We start from the raw sequence: 15,215 nt of genomic DNA, 5'->3' as shown, positions 1-15,215 counted from the left end.
TGTACTGAGTTAGAGACCCAAGCCCCACTGCCTGTGGCAAAGCCGACATGAAATAGAGTCCGAGAATCATAGAGCTGTACAGCATGGAAATAGACTCTTTGGTCCAACACGTCCCTGTCGACCAGATATCCCAACCTAATCTAGTCTCTTTTGCCAGCACTTGGCCCATATCTCTCTCAACTTTTCCTATTCATAGAACCATCCAGATGCCTTTTAAATGCTGTAATTGTACCAGCATCCACCACTTCCTCTGGCAGCTCATTCCATACACGCACCACCTTCTGCGTAAAAACGTTGTCCCTTTGGTCACTTTTAATATCTTCCCCCTCTCACCCTAAACCTTTGCCCTTTAGGTCTGGACTCCTCCACCACAGGGAAAAGACTTTGTCTATTTATCCTATCCATGCCCCTCATGATTTTATAAATCTCTAGGACGTCAGCCCTCAACCTTCGATGTTCCAAGGAAAACAGCCCCAGCCTATTCAGCCTCTCACTATAGCTAAAGTCCTCAAACCCTGACAACATCCTTGTAAATCTTTTCTGAACCCTTTCAACATTCACAACATCATTCTGATAAGAAGAAGACCAGAATCCCATGCAATATTCCTATAGTGGCTGGACCAAAGTCCTGTACAGCCACAACATGATGTCCCAACTCCTGTACTCAATGTTCTGACCAATAAAGAAAAACATACCAAGCACCTTCTTTCAAGGAGCTATGAACCTGCACTCCAATGTCTCTTTGTCCAGCAACATGCCCTAGGAACATACCGTTAACTGTGTAAGTCCTGCTAGGATTTGCTTTCCCAAAATGTAACACCTTGCAGTTATCCAAATTAATCTCTATCTGCCACTCCTCAGCCTATTGGCCCATCTGATCAAGATCCTGTTGTAATCTGAGGTAACCTTCTTCGCTGTCCACTAAAACTCCATCTGCAAACTCACTAACTATGCCTCCTCTGTACATATCCAAATCATTAATATAAATGATGAAAAGTAGTGGACCAAGCACCGATCTTCATGGCACTCCACTGGTCACAGGCCTCCAGTCTGATAAGAGCCTTCCACCACCACCCTCTGTCTTCTTCTACCTTTGAAACAGTTCTATATCCAAATGGCTAATTCTCCCTGTATGCCATGAGATCTAACCTTGCTTACCAGTCTCCCATGGGGAACCTTGTTGAACACCTCACTGAAGTCCATATAGATCACGTCCACCGCTCTGCCCTCATCTCTTTGTTAATTCTTCAAGAAACTCAATCAAGTTCGTGAGACATGATTTCCCACCACAAAGACATCTTGACTATCCCTAATCAGTCCTCCCCTTTCCAAATAAGTGTAAATCCTATGCTGCAGAATTCCCTCCTACAACTTGTCCACCATAGACATCAGGCTCACTGGTCTATAGTTCCCTGGCTTGTCCTTACCACCTTTCTCAAATAATGCTACAGCGTTAGCCAACCTCCGATCTTCTGGAACCTCATCTGTGACTATCGACAATACAAATGTCTTAGCAAAAGGCTCAGCAATTACTTGCCTTGCTTCCCACAGAGATCTGCATTCCACCTGATAAGGTCCTGGAGATTTATCCACCTTTATAAGTTTAAAGAAATCCAGCACTTCCTCGTCTCTAATATGGACATTTTTCAAGATGTCACCATCTATTTCCCCACATTCTATATCTTCCACAGTAAACACTGATGCAAAATACTCGTTTAATATCTCCCCCATCTCCTGTAGCTCCACATAAAGGCTGACTTGCTGATCTTTGATTGGCCCTATTTGCTCCGTAGTTACCCTTTGTCCTTAATGTATTTGTAAAAACCCTTTGGATTCTTCTTAACCCTATTTGCCAAAGTTTTCTCATACCCGTTTTGCCCTCCTGATTTACCTCTTAAGAATACTCCTATTGCCTTTATCCCCTTATAAGGATTCACTCAATTTCTCTTGTCTATGCCTGACACATGCTTCCTTCTTTAGCTTAACTAAACCCTCAATTTCTCTGGTCACCCCGCATTCCCTACACCTACTAGCCTTTCGTGTCACGCTAACAGGAATATATTGTCTCTGGACTCCTATTGTCTCATTTTTGAAAGCTTCCCATTTTCTAGCCATCCCTTTATCTGCAAACATCTGCACATAATCAGCTTTTGAAAGTTCTTGCCTAATACCGTCAAAGTTAGCCTTCCTCCAGTTTAGAACTTGGAAGGTTAGATCTGGTCTATCCTTTTCCATCGCTATTTTAAAACTAGTAAAATTATGGTCGCTGGCCCCAATGTAATCCCCCGTTGACATAACGGGATAAAAAATTAAGCAGAACAGAATAGTGAAAAAGAACACAGCCCCCTTCCCATGAGCCAAATGCCATTTATGCTCAGTTCGAGCAGAGTGTCAATGGAATGGCATCACCGGCCCCAAAAGCCCTGGATGACTTACTCCCTCGGTCACCACTGAACATGTCAGACTGTCCTTCAAGAGAGTGAAAGTGAGGACTACAGATGCTGGAGATCAGAGTCGAGAGTGGAAAAGCGCAGCAGGTCAGGCAGCATCCGTGCAACAGGAGAATCAATGTTTCAGGCATGAGTCCCTCCTCAGGAATGAGGCTGTGAGCTGAGGGGGTGGAGAGATAAATGGGAGGGGGTGTGGTTCTGGGGGGGAAGGTAGCTGAGCGTGCTATAGGTAGATGGAGCTGGGGAGTTGATGGTGATAGGTCAGAGAGGAGGATGGAGCAGATCGGTGGGAAGGAACATGGACAGGTGGGACAGGTCATGAGGACAGTGATGAGCTGGAAGGTTGGAACAGCAATGAGGTAGGAGGAAGGGAAATGAGGAAATTGGTGAAGTCCACATTAATGCCATGTGGTTGGAAGGTTCCATTGCACCAACGAACCCCACTGCAACGTGACCGAATACTTCCACTCTGCCACGGACATGCAGGTCCTGGACCTCCACCATCACCATGCCATAGCCACATGACGCCAGGAGGAAGAGCGCCTCATCTTCCGCCTTGGAACCCTCCAACCACACGGCATCAACGTGGACTTCACCAATTTCCTCATTTCCCTTCCCCCCATCTTATGCCAGCTCCAATCTTCCGACTTGGCACCGCCCTCATAACCCGTCCTACCTATCCATCCTCCTTCCCAGTTATCCTCTCCACCCTCCTCTCTGACCTATCACCATCAATCCCCACCTCCATCAAACTATCGCACTTTCAGCTACCTTTCTCCCAGCCCCACCCCCTCCCATTTATCTCTCCAACACCTTGGCTCACAAGCTTCATTCCTGATGAAGGGGTCTTACCCAAGACGTCAATTCTCCTGCTCTTTGTGTGCTGCCTGACCTTCTTGAGAGTGAATCCATGGAAAGTGACTGGTCTGGATGAAGTCCCCGGCCATGCACAGATTCTGTGCAGACCAGCTGGCGAGAATACTCATTGACATCTTTAACCTCTCTTTGCTACAATCTGAAGTCCCCACCTGCTTCAGAAAAACCACCATCCTCCCAGTACCCAGGAAAATGCATGCAATGTGCCTCATTGATGACAACCTGGTGGCTCTGACCTCCATAACTATGGAGTGCTTTGAGAGATTAGTCATGGCTCATATCAAATCTAGCCCCCCAGCCTGCCTTCATCGCTTGGAATGTGCTGACTGGTACAACAGGCCCACAGTAGGCAGCATTTCCCCAGCCCTACACTCATCTCTGGAACATGTGGATGATAAGGATACCTGTGGCAGGCTTCTACTTATCAACTACAGCACCATCTTAACCCCATCCAATCTAATCTCCAAACTCTGTGACCTGGGACTCTGCGCCATCTTCTGCAACTGGATCTTCAACTTCCTGACCCATAGATCGCAGTCAGTGAAGGTAGACAACAGCACCTCCTCCACGATAATCCTCACCACCAGCTTTCCGCAAGGATGCAAATGCAGCTCCCTGCTGTACTACCTCAACCTCACGAGCTTGTCACCAAACTTTGTCTGAATTCCATCTACATGTTCACTGATGACACTACTGTTTTAGGCCAGATATTAAGCAATAATGACTCAGAATACCGGAAGGAGATAGAATGCTTGGTGCAAAGATAACAATCTCTCCCTCAATGTTGGTGAAAATAAATAGCTGATCGTCTACTTCAGGAAGAAAGTAGGAGGACACACCCCTATCTACATCAACGTAGCTGAGGTGGAGAAGTTTGAGAACGTCAAGTTCTTAGGAGTGACAGCAACTAACAATCTGTCCTAGACCTGCCATGTAGATGTGACAGTCAAGAAGGCACAATGCCTCTTCTTCCTCAGGAGGCTAAGGAAATTCAGTATGTCCATAAGGGCTCTCACCAACTTTCACGGATGCACCGTAGAGATCTGGATGCATCATGACTTAGTACGGTAACTGCTCTGCCCAGGATCATAAGAAACTACAGAAAGTTGTAAACACAGCGCAGACCATCATGCAAGCCGACATTCCATTTGTGGAAAGCAAACGAACTGCAGATGCTGTAAATCACAAACCAAAACAGAAGTTGTTGCAAAAGCTCAGCAGGTCTGGCAGCATCTATGAAACTAAATCAAAATTACTGTTTCAAGTCCAGTGACCCTGCTTCACAAGTGAGGAAGTGTCACTAGACCTGAAATGTTAACTCTGATTCTTCTTCAGAAACTGCCAGACCTGCTGACTTTTTCCAATAATTTTGCTTTTTTTTCATTTATGGATTCCATTTACATGTCTCCTTGCCACAGAAATTCTGCCAATATCATCAAAGACACCTCCCACCCCGGTAATGCTTTCTTCTAACCTCTTTAGTCAGCCAGAAGATACAGAAGCTTGAACACATGCACCAACAGGTTCAAGTACAGCTTCTCCCCTGTCATTATTAGACCACTGAATAGATTCTCTAACTGCAAATAACGTTGATCTTGGTTTGCAGACTTTCTGTGCAGTTGTAACCTGAATGCCTTACTCTGTCTAAGTGCCCTATGATCTGTATTACCTAGTTTGCTATGATATGCCTGTACTGCTTGCAAAACAAGGCTTTTCACCGTAATTAAGTGCATATGACTACAATGAATAAAATCAAATCAAGTAAATCAAATCGAATCAAACCAAATCAATGCCATTAGAAACTATTTCTTCCTTTGTCTTCTATCTAATCCATTAATGAGTTTGAACATTTCATTACATCCCTTCTTGGCTTTCTTTACTTTAAAGGAAACCAACAGCAGTTTCTTTAGGTCTCTCCTCAGAACTGTCATTCTAAATCCTGGACCTGCTGACAAAACTAGTTTATGTTAATTTGCCTTCACACTCTGTCAGTTAGAGATAGAGTGATTGAAGGGCTGCTTCATGTCATGTTCTGAGCATCAAGAGAGAGCCAGTCAAGTAGGTGTCTTGAAAGGGGCTTAATAGTCTCCTCCTGTTCCTGTGTAGAAGGCTCAAGAGGGAATGAATGGCCTTTCTCTTGCTGTGTTAAAGGTTCAAAGAGCTTAGAATTATCCTCCTCCCATCCATGTTAGTTCAATATTTTTCAGATAGGGCTGAATGGGTCTCTTGTTTTTATATAACAGGCACCAGAATGGGCCTTGTCATGAAGATGTAGGGATACTGTACCTTTAAGAGAGTTGGAAAGCTAGCAAGGACTTACAGAAGCACAGAGAGTCTGGAACAAGTTAACAATGTAATATTTGATAGTTAAGAGCTGTGTTGCCAGGGTACAAAACTAAATTCAAATTTGGCCAAAATCCAATCAAATTTGAAAAAAAAATAATGTTTTGACAACACCAAACCAACAAAATGATCCAATGTTTTGGGTTATGAATAACAGACATTTTGGCAAGTCACCCAGTGTCAAAGAGTAGCTAGCATAAACAACTAGAGAGAGCTGCTGCAGCGAGATATGCTCTCTTAAAGGTACCTTTATCTATCAAAGACCTGGGAAGCAGAGTCCCTAGGGAGAAGAAAAAAAGACAGAGGAAAATCTACAGAGGACACTCGGCAAAGCTGACTGGTGCTGAAATGTGATTTTTCTTTTGTAAATTGTATATCAGATTTTTTTTTATCAGACCAGTATTGTAGAGGGGTAGGTAAAATATAGTTTTGAGAAAGGAGTTGTAAGTAGTTGTTAGTTAATTATTCTCTGTCAGGCTTTAAAAAATAAAGTTGTTAATTTTTACTTTAAATAGTGACTTTTGAGATAGTTCTTTGCCTCTTGAATTTTAACAGATTATAGCACAGACTGAATCTTTTCAGTGTTGCTGGTTAAAATTAGCAGAGGGGTTTATGCTGTGTTGTAACAATCTCTTCATTATTCCAATATATTGTGTATACATGTTATTTGTGATATGGAACCAAATACTATTAGAGAATATAGAATGCTCGTCTTGTACTGCCCTAAGGTTCTGTTTCATTAATAGTGTTAATGAATTAACTGTGAGTGAGTCTCATCAAGAAGATTCACTTGTATTAACAATGAAATTTAGTTTACTGTACAATAGCACATGTTACATGAGAAGCTGGATATAATTACTCAGATAATCAGGAGCTAGGGAAAGTGCATTTGACCCCACCAGGATCTTGAGTTAGAGTTTGGGTGCACCATGATGCAGCCTCCAAAATTAACCTTTCAAAACCATTACTGAATACAGTTCAAGAGATTGAATGGCCTTCCTCCTTTTGCAGTGAAACAAAATCGAGAGACTCAACAGGCCCAGTACTGCCTTTAGGAACTTGCTGTAGGGATTAAGGGACTTGCCATTTATAAAAGATAGCCATACCTTTAGGATATCGGACAAACAGCCAGTTGAAGGATCCCCTTCCACCTCGAAGTCCTCTGCGAATTGCAGGACCACCTCAAATCCTGGGTCGACCTGGATATTGTAATGGCACTCAGAATTCTCTGCATAAACTTCGGGATAATTTGGACTGGTGATGATACCACTGAATTTTGTGAACACTTCCCCACTGCGGTTCACTATTGTTGGAAAAGCACAGGATGGATATCAGACTGACAGAATAACAACTGTAATCAGTGTTAATTCAAAAGTAGTGCTACTTTAGATCGGATTATATTTCTGTGACGTGTTCTTTTACTCTGTCAGATTGGTGTATATATCCTACATGGGGCAGTTTATACCGTAAATCTCTATTCGTATTCAGCAGATGTATTTCAGGAGGTTACTTGAAATATCAAAGGATATTGTCTTATATCCCTATGGGGAGAAAGTGAGGACTGCAGATGCTGGAGATCAGAGCTGAAAATGTGTTGCTGGAAAAGCGCAGCAGGTCAGGCAGCATCCAAGGAGCAGGAGAATCAACGTTTCGGGCATGAGCCCTTCTGGAAGAGAGCTTCTTCAAGGAAGGCATCCTTGCAAGAGGATTCACAGTAGGTTAAAATCATCGAGGAGAAAGTGAGGACTGCAGATGCTGGAGATCAGAGCTGAAAATGTGTTGCTGGAAAAGCGCAGCAGGTCAGGCAGCATCCAGAAGAGCTCATGTCCGAAACGTCGATTCTCCTGCTGCTTGGATGCTGCCTGACCTGCTGCGCTTTTCCAGCAACACATTTTCAGCTTATAACCCTATTAGCCATTTAGAGAGTATTGTCATTAAACATTTGCCTCTGATGGAAAATAAAGGGTGATGTAATATTGGAACTTTCTTCAATGGGATAGTAATCAGATCTAGGCACCAGTTTCAACTGTCAGGGACACCTTCAAAAGAATAATTGCTGAGGATTGATTCAGGAAGATATTGTCACCCATCCTCAGGAAGTCCAATGGCTATTTATTTCTCATAAATGACATAGTTGTTCTCCCCGCTACAGTGGGTCAATATTAAATCCTTTAAAAACTCAATCAAAAAAGAAATTGAGCTCTTGGTTTTTCACATAGGTTCTTGATGTGACCGATTTGGCAGTCTGGTTATCTTGCATTACAGAAGGGAACACGACTCGATTACATTTAGAAGCACTTCTGACAGTCCAGCACTGCATTGGAGTTCCCTTCCTAAATTGTTGTGCTTTAGTCTCTGGAGTGGGATCTAACTCACAACTAGCTTGAGCTGAGAAAAGTGTACACCTTTCCACGAACCAAGGCTGACATAAAGATGAAAATTGCTGTTTTCAAAAGCAGTGAAATGTTGACATCAAGAAAAGCAAGGAAGCAACCAAAACAAAACTGACATTGCAAAGTTGTAGATGAAGGGTTGAGGCTTTAGCTGATTGGCTCATTTAGTGCACTGGAATGGAGACAGTGAATCAAAATGGATCCTTTCCTTTGATGTGAGTCACCATCGCCAGGTACTCATGATGTCTGATGCTTGTTCACAATACTGCCGTGATGTTGCCCTGGTAGGGACTGAATTAGGAATCTCAAATAGAGGTGACCTTTTATTTAATCATTCAAAGGACGTGGGCATTAATGGTTAGGATCCATTCCATTCTCTAATTCCAACTTTATGGTGGTATAACACAATGAAATATTTAAGTGAAAGATAGAAAACTTTTTACCCCCACAGGTTCTTTGGTTTTCTTGCAAGAAGTAGCCTGGGTGGCAAGAGCAATTAAATCCTCCAATATAGTTGTTGCAATAATGGCTGCAAGGATTCTCTTCCTTACATTCATCGACATCTACAATGAAATAGAGACAGGTATATGTCACTTGTCAGTTTTATGGTTTCTCTCCTTGGGCTTTGGGCAGATGCAGAGCAAAATTGCCAGGGACAGTTGGGTGGGACAGGGAAGAGGAAAGAGACAGAGTCAAGAATTGAAATATAGGATTTTGTCAAGGGAACAATAACTGGGAGTTGGGCAAGTTCCCAACTCTCAAACCCATTTCTATACAGAGGATTACCCTTCTCCTTGGTATTCTTATTCTTGGGAGTTATGGTTGGTTGGACACTGTCACACATCTGCAGCAGTGCAGTAAGTTATGCCAACAGCTGAGTTTGGGCTGATAACTCGACACCCAGACTGGAATGAGCACATTGCCATAACAGGAAATACTAGACAGTCTAAGCCTGTAACCTCTGGATGAAAACTGAAAGAACTGCAGATGCTGAAAATCAGAAAAAAAAACAAAAATTGCTGGAAAAGCTCTGCCGCTCTAGCAGCATCTGTGGAGAGAAATTATAGTTAATGTTTCAGGTCGAGTGACCCTTCCTCAGAGCTCCATTTGACCCATCCTGCTCTGAGATGGGGGCATCAAGTTAAGTTTAATTTGTACAGGGGGAAGAAGATGATGGGCACTGCCAGGGTGCCCACTGTTCAGAATGTCAATGATGCTGAAATTCCCATCCCAAATGCACAAGGCAGTGGAAGGGACACATGCCAGAATGGTGGTAGTGATGATGGTGTTAGTGCACAAGGCACTATTGACAGCTGGCACAGATACTGATGTGTTGGTGAAGTTGAAGATTTGATTGGGCAGAGTTTGACAATTATAGTCAAGAATACTGGCCTCAGACCACACATGGTCTCACATCATGCCAAGATGAGACCATTTTGATTTCCGCATCCATGATGTCTGATCTTTGTTCACAGTACTGCCGTGATGTTGCTCGGGCAGAGACTGAATTAGGAATCACAAATAGGTGTGAAAATCTTTTAATTAATCATTAAAAGGACGTGGGCATTGCTGGATAGGTCAGCATCAATTGTGCTGGAGAAAGGTGGTGATGCCCTCTCGTGCTGTTACATTCCAGGTCGTGTTAGGACACAGTGCTCTTGGGAAGTACGTTCCAGGATTTTCGCCCAGTGACATTGAAGGAATGGTTCCAAATCAGGATATTATGTGGCAGAAAGGAGAACGTTGAGGAGAGAGTGACAACCCTTGACATCAAGGTTGCATTCAACCAAGTATAACATCAAGGAACCTCAGCAGAACAGGAATCAATGGGTATCAGAGGGCAAACACTCTGCTTTTTGTAGTTATAACTGGCACATAGGAAGATGGTTGTGGAAGATGGAAGTGTCCTAGGCTCAACCATTTTCAACTGCTTCATCAATAATCCCATCCAACATAAGGTCAGAAGTGGGGATTTTCAACAATGGATGCACAATTTCTAGCACCATTCGTTACTATGTCAATAGTGAATGTAATCCTTACTCAAATGCAACAAGCTCGAGGCAATCTCCAGACTTGGGCTGAGAAGTGGCACATAACATCCAGGCCACAAAAATGCCAAGCAATTGCCATCTCTAACAAGAGACAATCTAATCACTAGCACTTGACATCTAATGATGTGACCATTGGCCAAAAACTCAACCGGACCCATCACAGTGGCCATGAGATCAGGTCAGAGGCTAGAAATACTGCAATGAGTAACTCAACTCCTGACTCCCCAAAGTGTCCACCAACTATAAGGCACAGACAGGGGTGTGATAGAATACTGCTGAAAATGTGTTGCTGGAAAAGCGCAGCAGGTCAGGCAGCATCCAGGGAACAGGAGAATCGACGTTTTAGGCATAAGCCCTTCTTCAGGAATGAGGAAAGTGTGTCCAGCAGGCTAAGATAAAAGGTAGGCTACCACTTGCCTGGATGGGTGCACCACCAACAAAACTCAAGAAGCTTAATCCATCCAGGCTAAAGCAGACCACTTGATTGACATTGCATCCACAAGCATTCACTCCCTCTACCAGCGACACTCAATAATAGCAGTTTATACTGTCGACAAGATGCATTGCAGAAATTCATCAAAGATCTTCAGACAGCAAGACCACTTCCATTTAAAAGGACATGGGCAGCAGATAAACGGGAACACCACCACCTGCAAGTTCCCCTCCAAGCTACTCACCATCCTGACTTGGAAATGTATCTTTGTTCCCTCAGTGTCACTGGGTCAAAATCCTGGAATTCCCTCCCTAAAGGCTTTATGTGCCTACATGCAACATGTCTACTGCAGAGGTTCAAAACTTCAGCTCACCACCACCTTTTCAAGGGCAAACAGGGATGGGCAATAAATTGGTGGCCAACCAGCAATGTCCAGGTCCCATGAGTGAATTAAAAAAAATTTACAGAAGTGGTGTTCACCGGCATCGGCTGCTCATGTTCTAGGTGGCAGATGTTTCACATTTGAAAGGTGATGTTCAAGGCCCCTTGATGAATTATTGCAGATCATCTTGTCGATGATGTACCATGTTGACATTGGATAAAGACCTAAATATTTAAGATGGTGGATATCGTGTCTATAAAATGGGCTTCTTTTGCCCTGCTTAATATCAAGATCCGTGCACATTGTTTGAGCTGCACTCATCCAGGCAAGTGAGGCCTATTCTGTCACTTTCCTGACTTGTGCTTTGTGCTGAGTGGAGAAGATTCAGGTTGTCAGGAGGTGAGTTACTCACTGCAGGCTTCCAAACTCTTGCATCGACTGCATTTATATGCCAAGTCCAGTTCAGGTTGTAGTCAATGGGTATCCTGAGGATGGTGACAGTGGTAATGGTAATGTCACTGAATGTCAAGCGAGATTGGTTAAAATCTCTCTTGTTGGAGATGGACATTAACCTGGTATGAGTTTACTTGGCACTTGTCAGCTCAAACCTTCAGGTCTTGATGCATTTTTTATTTAAATTCAGTCTTTGGATGAGGGCATAACTCGTGGCATCTACATTTATTGTCCTTGGGAAGGTAGTGGTAAGCTGCCTTCTTGAACAGCTGAAATCCATGTGTTGTAGGTAGACCAAATTGCCATTGGGATGAGAATTTCAAAACTGTGGGATGACTGAACGTTTATGGATGTGCTATCAATCAAAAGGCTGCTTTATACTGGATTATGTCAAGGTTCTTGAGTGTTGTTGGAACTGCACTCATGCGGGCCAGTGGAGAGCGAACATCCCCACTTCTGACCCGGTAATAGAAAGAATGTGATGATGAAGCAGCTGAAGGTAATTGGGCCGAGAGCACTATATAGTGTAACTCCTTCAGAGATCTCCTCGAGTTGAGATGACCAATAGCCACAACCATCGTCCTATCTGTCAGATTGACTCCAACCAGTGGACAGTTTCCGCCCTGATTCTACTGATGCCAGGTTTGCTCACGTTATTAAATGTGGCCTTGATGTCAGAGGCTCTTACTTTGAGGTCCCCAGATTAGTATCTGGGTGTCTGGATTAATAGTCTAGTGCTAATACTACTGGACCATCACTTCTCTTGGAAAACATACAACAAAAGCATATGAAAGAATACACACACCTAGCGACATAGTGACATATGGACACATAGAAACACGAATGCACACAGATACAGATTCATGGATATATACTCAGAAAAATGCAAAATGTAGGTTTCCAACAAAAACACATTCACTGTCACACGCACAATTAAACAATATAGACACGTAAACACATAAATACCCCCATCTGCATTCTCAAACACATACAGACTCATTCACAGACGGATATATGAAGAGATTTACACGCATACACAAACTTCATATGACCATAGACACACATGCACATACTCATACACACAGGTTCAATAGCACAGAAATGCTCAGAAGTGCAGACACAAGATATACATCCTGCTTTAATGCACGGGGAAAGAGGAATAGAAGGATGACATGAAACGAAGAGAAAGGAGGAGGGATCATGTTAAAACAAACATCAGCACAAATTAAAAGCCCAAATGACCTTATGCTATTCTGACTGTGAATTTCTAGTAACTTCATACCAACTGCTGCATAATGGGCAACAAATCCAGTATAACGTTCTTCATTGGAGAAATTTGATTTAAAAGTGACTTTCATCCAATTTCCTGTGGTGTGGTATTCTTGGGGGACTTGGAAATCTACGTCCTCTTTGCTATTGTCACAGATTGGAGAATAAATAGCTTCATCACAAAAGATCTGGGAAAATGAAATGACACAATAATATTAGTTTCATAGTTTCAACTGTGAGACCCTCAAATAGAGACCTACAATCAATGGAAATAGTTACATCGAAAAATTTGGAGATTGAGGGATAGACTGCAAGACTAATGGAAACATACATAAGATCAATGTAAAAATATAAAAACAGCTAGACAATATAGGACGGCTGTGAAGAAACATAAAGATAGACAATTAAATTGGTGGACAGTTAAAAACACATTATAGATACATTAGACAGATGATGGAGATAGTTGATGGATAGGCAGGCAGGCAGATAAATCAAATAGGTTTAAATGGAAAATAATATTCAAAAGGCTGAGTTAAAGCACTTCATATGAAAGCATGCATCATTCACAAAAGAAGTTCATGATTTGAATGTGCAAACTGAGGTAAATGGATATGATTTAATTGCCATTATAGAGACTTGGCACTGAATATACAAGAACATCTTCCATTTAGAAGGCTTGGACAAAACAAAAGGAAGTAGAGTATCACTCCCAGTAAGGAAATATATGAGTGTGTTAGTACAGTAGGTTCTTTGGTTATAAGATCAAGATGTAGAATCGGTGGGAATTGTTTATAGAATGCTAAAACATAGTTCCAATATTGGGCATGCTCTAAATTAAGAAATTACAAGTACATGTAACCTGAGTATTAATGGGCAATGTAAATCTGCATATAACAGGAGTAAGCAAGTCAGCACAAATGGATGAACCCCTGGAGTATGTGCGAGATAGCTCTCTGGAATAATATGTTGAGGAACCAAGTAGGGAATCAGTATATTTTATATTTGATGTTGTTTAAGGAGAAAGGTTAATTAATAATCACACTGTAAAGGGACCTTTGCAAAATAATGTTTGTAATACAATAGAATTTTAAATGAAGTTTGAATGCAACAAGGTTCTTTCTGAAACTACAGTTTTAAGTCTGAGCAAAGGAAATTCTGAGTCAATGAGGAGTAAGCTTGCTGAGGTGGACTGGGGAAAATACTTTAAATTATTTTACAATCGACAGACAATGGGGAATATTTAAAGAATACTATCATGTCTATAACAGATATGCATTCCTAAGGCACCTCCAACCAAAGGAAAACAAATGCATCAACAATAGTAAAGGAAATAAGTTACTGTTCCATTGGATTAAAAGGAAATATAAGAATGTCAGAAATAATGGCGGGCATGAGGATTGGGAGAAATTTAGAATCAGAATCATAGATTCCCTATATTGTGGAAATAGGCCATTAGGCCCAACAGTCCACACCGACACTCCAAAGAATATCCTGCCCAGACCCATTCCCCTCCTCTATGACTTTACATTTCCCCTGACTAATGCACCTAACTTACACATCTCTGACCACTATGGGCAAGTCACCTAAACTGCATGTCTTTGGACTGTGGGAGGAAACCGGAGCACCAGGAAGAACCCGCGCAGACACGGGGAGAATGAGCAAACTTGAAGAAAGGAGAACCAAGAAACTGACAAGCAAAGGGCAAACCAAATATAGATGCAAGCTAGCAAGGAACATAAATGCTGACCATGGAAGTTTCTACTCATGAAAGGAAAAATATTAGAAGGGGATGTGGAAAATTGGTAAATGTGGATAAACTAGTTATTTTGCATCTGTCTTCACATTGAATATACAGAAAACCTCCGAGAGGTGAGGCAACCAAGGGACCTGTGTAACTGAAAAGCTAAAAAAACATTTGTATCAGTAAAGAGGTCACAGTGGATGAATTAAGGGTTTATAAACCTTCTGGAGCAGTTGAGCTTCATCCCAGAGTGTTGAAGGAAGCAGCAAAGAGACATAGAGTCATTGGTGGTTACCTTTCTTAATTCCATCAATTTTGGAAAGATTTCTGCTGACTGGAAATTGGTAAATATAGCGTTAATATTTAAGAAGGAAGGAAGAGAAAGAGCGAGTGGAGAACAACAGACCTGTTAGCTTGCCATCTGTGGTGGAACAAAATGTTAGTTATAAGATGTGAGATATCTGAATATTTGGAAAAAATGGCAAGAATGGTCAGAATAAAAATGGATTTATGAAAGAGAATCATATTTGACACACTTGTCCTAGTGTTTGAGGATATATTGAGGATAGACAATATAGAGGTTTGTGTGGATTTCCTGAAGGCTTTTGTTAAGGTCCCATAGGAAATTAGTAAATAGAATTATACAATGTGGAATTATGGAGATATACTAGAATGGATTGAGGATTAGTTAATAGATAGAAAGCAAAGTTTTGGAATGAAATGATAATTCTTAGGCTATCAGGCTTTTGCTAATGGGATACTGTAAGGCAGACTGTATAGTCTACAAGTTTTTACAACTCTTATAGGAACGATTTGAATGTGGA

General features: G+C 42.0%; 1 protein-coding gene across 2 annotated transcripts in view; it reads right to left on the bottom strand.

Moving 5' to 3' along the window:
• LOC122542923 (complement C1s subcomponent-like) overlaps positions 1–15,215 on the bottom strand; it is a 43,906-nt gene that overhangs the window by 25,792 nt on the left and 2,899 nt on the right. For both annotated transcript variants that reach the window (XM_043681066.2, XM_043681067.2), the window contains 3 exons: positions 12,664–12,838; positions 8,506–8,625; positions 6,776–6,972 (listed from right to left, as the gene is read on the bottom strand). In XM_043681066.2, coding sequence (XP_043537001.2) covers positions 6,776–6,972; positions 8,506–8,625; positions 12,664–12,838 — 492 coding nt within the window. The remainder of the gene's footprint in view (positions 1–6,775; positions 6,973–8,505; positions 8,626–12,663; positions 12,839–15,215) is intronic.

This window comes from Chiloscyllium plagiosum, unplaced genomic scaffold (genome assembly GCF_037043375.1).
Source record: "Chiloscyllium plagiosum isolate Xiang-an unplaced genomic scaffold, Cpla_swu_hap1 HiC_scaffold_47, whole genome shotgun sequence".
NCBI classification, from domain to species: Eukaryota; Metazoa; Chordata; class Chondrichthyes; order Orectolobiformes; family Hemiscylliidae; genus Chiloscyllium; species Chiloscyllium plagiosum.
Note: the sequence above shows the minus strand (reverse complement) of the source record. Positions and strands in the feature narration are given on the sequence as shown.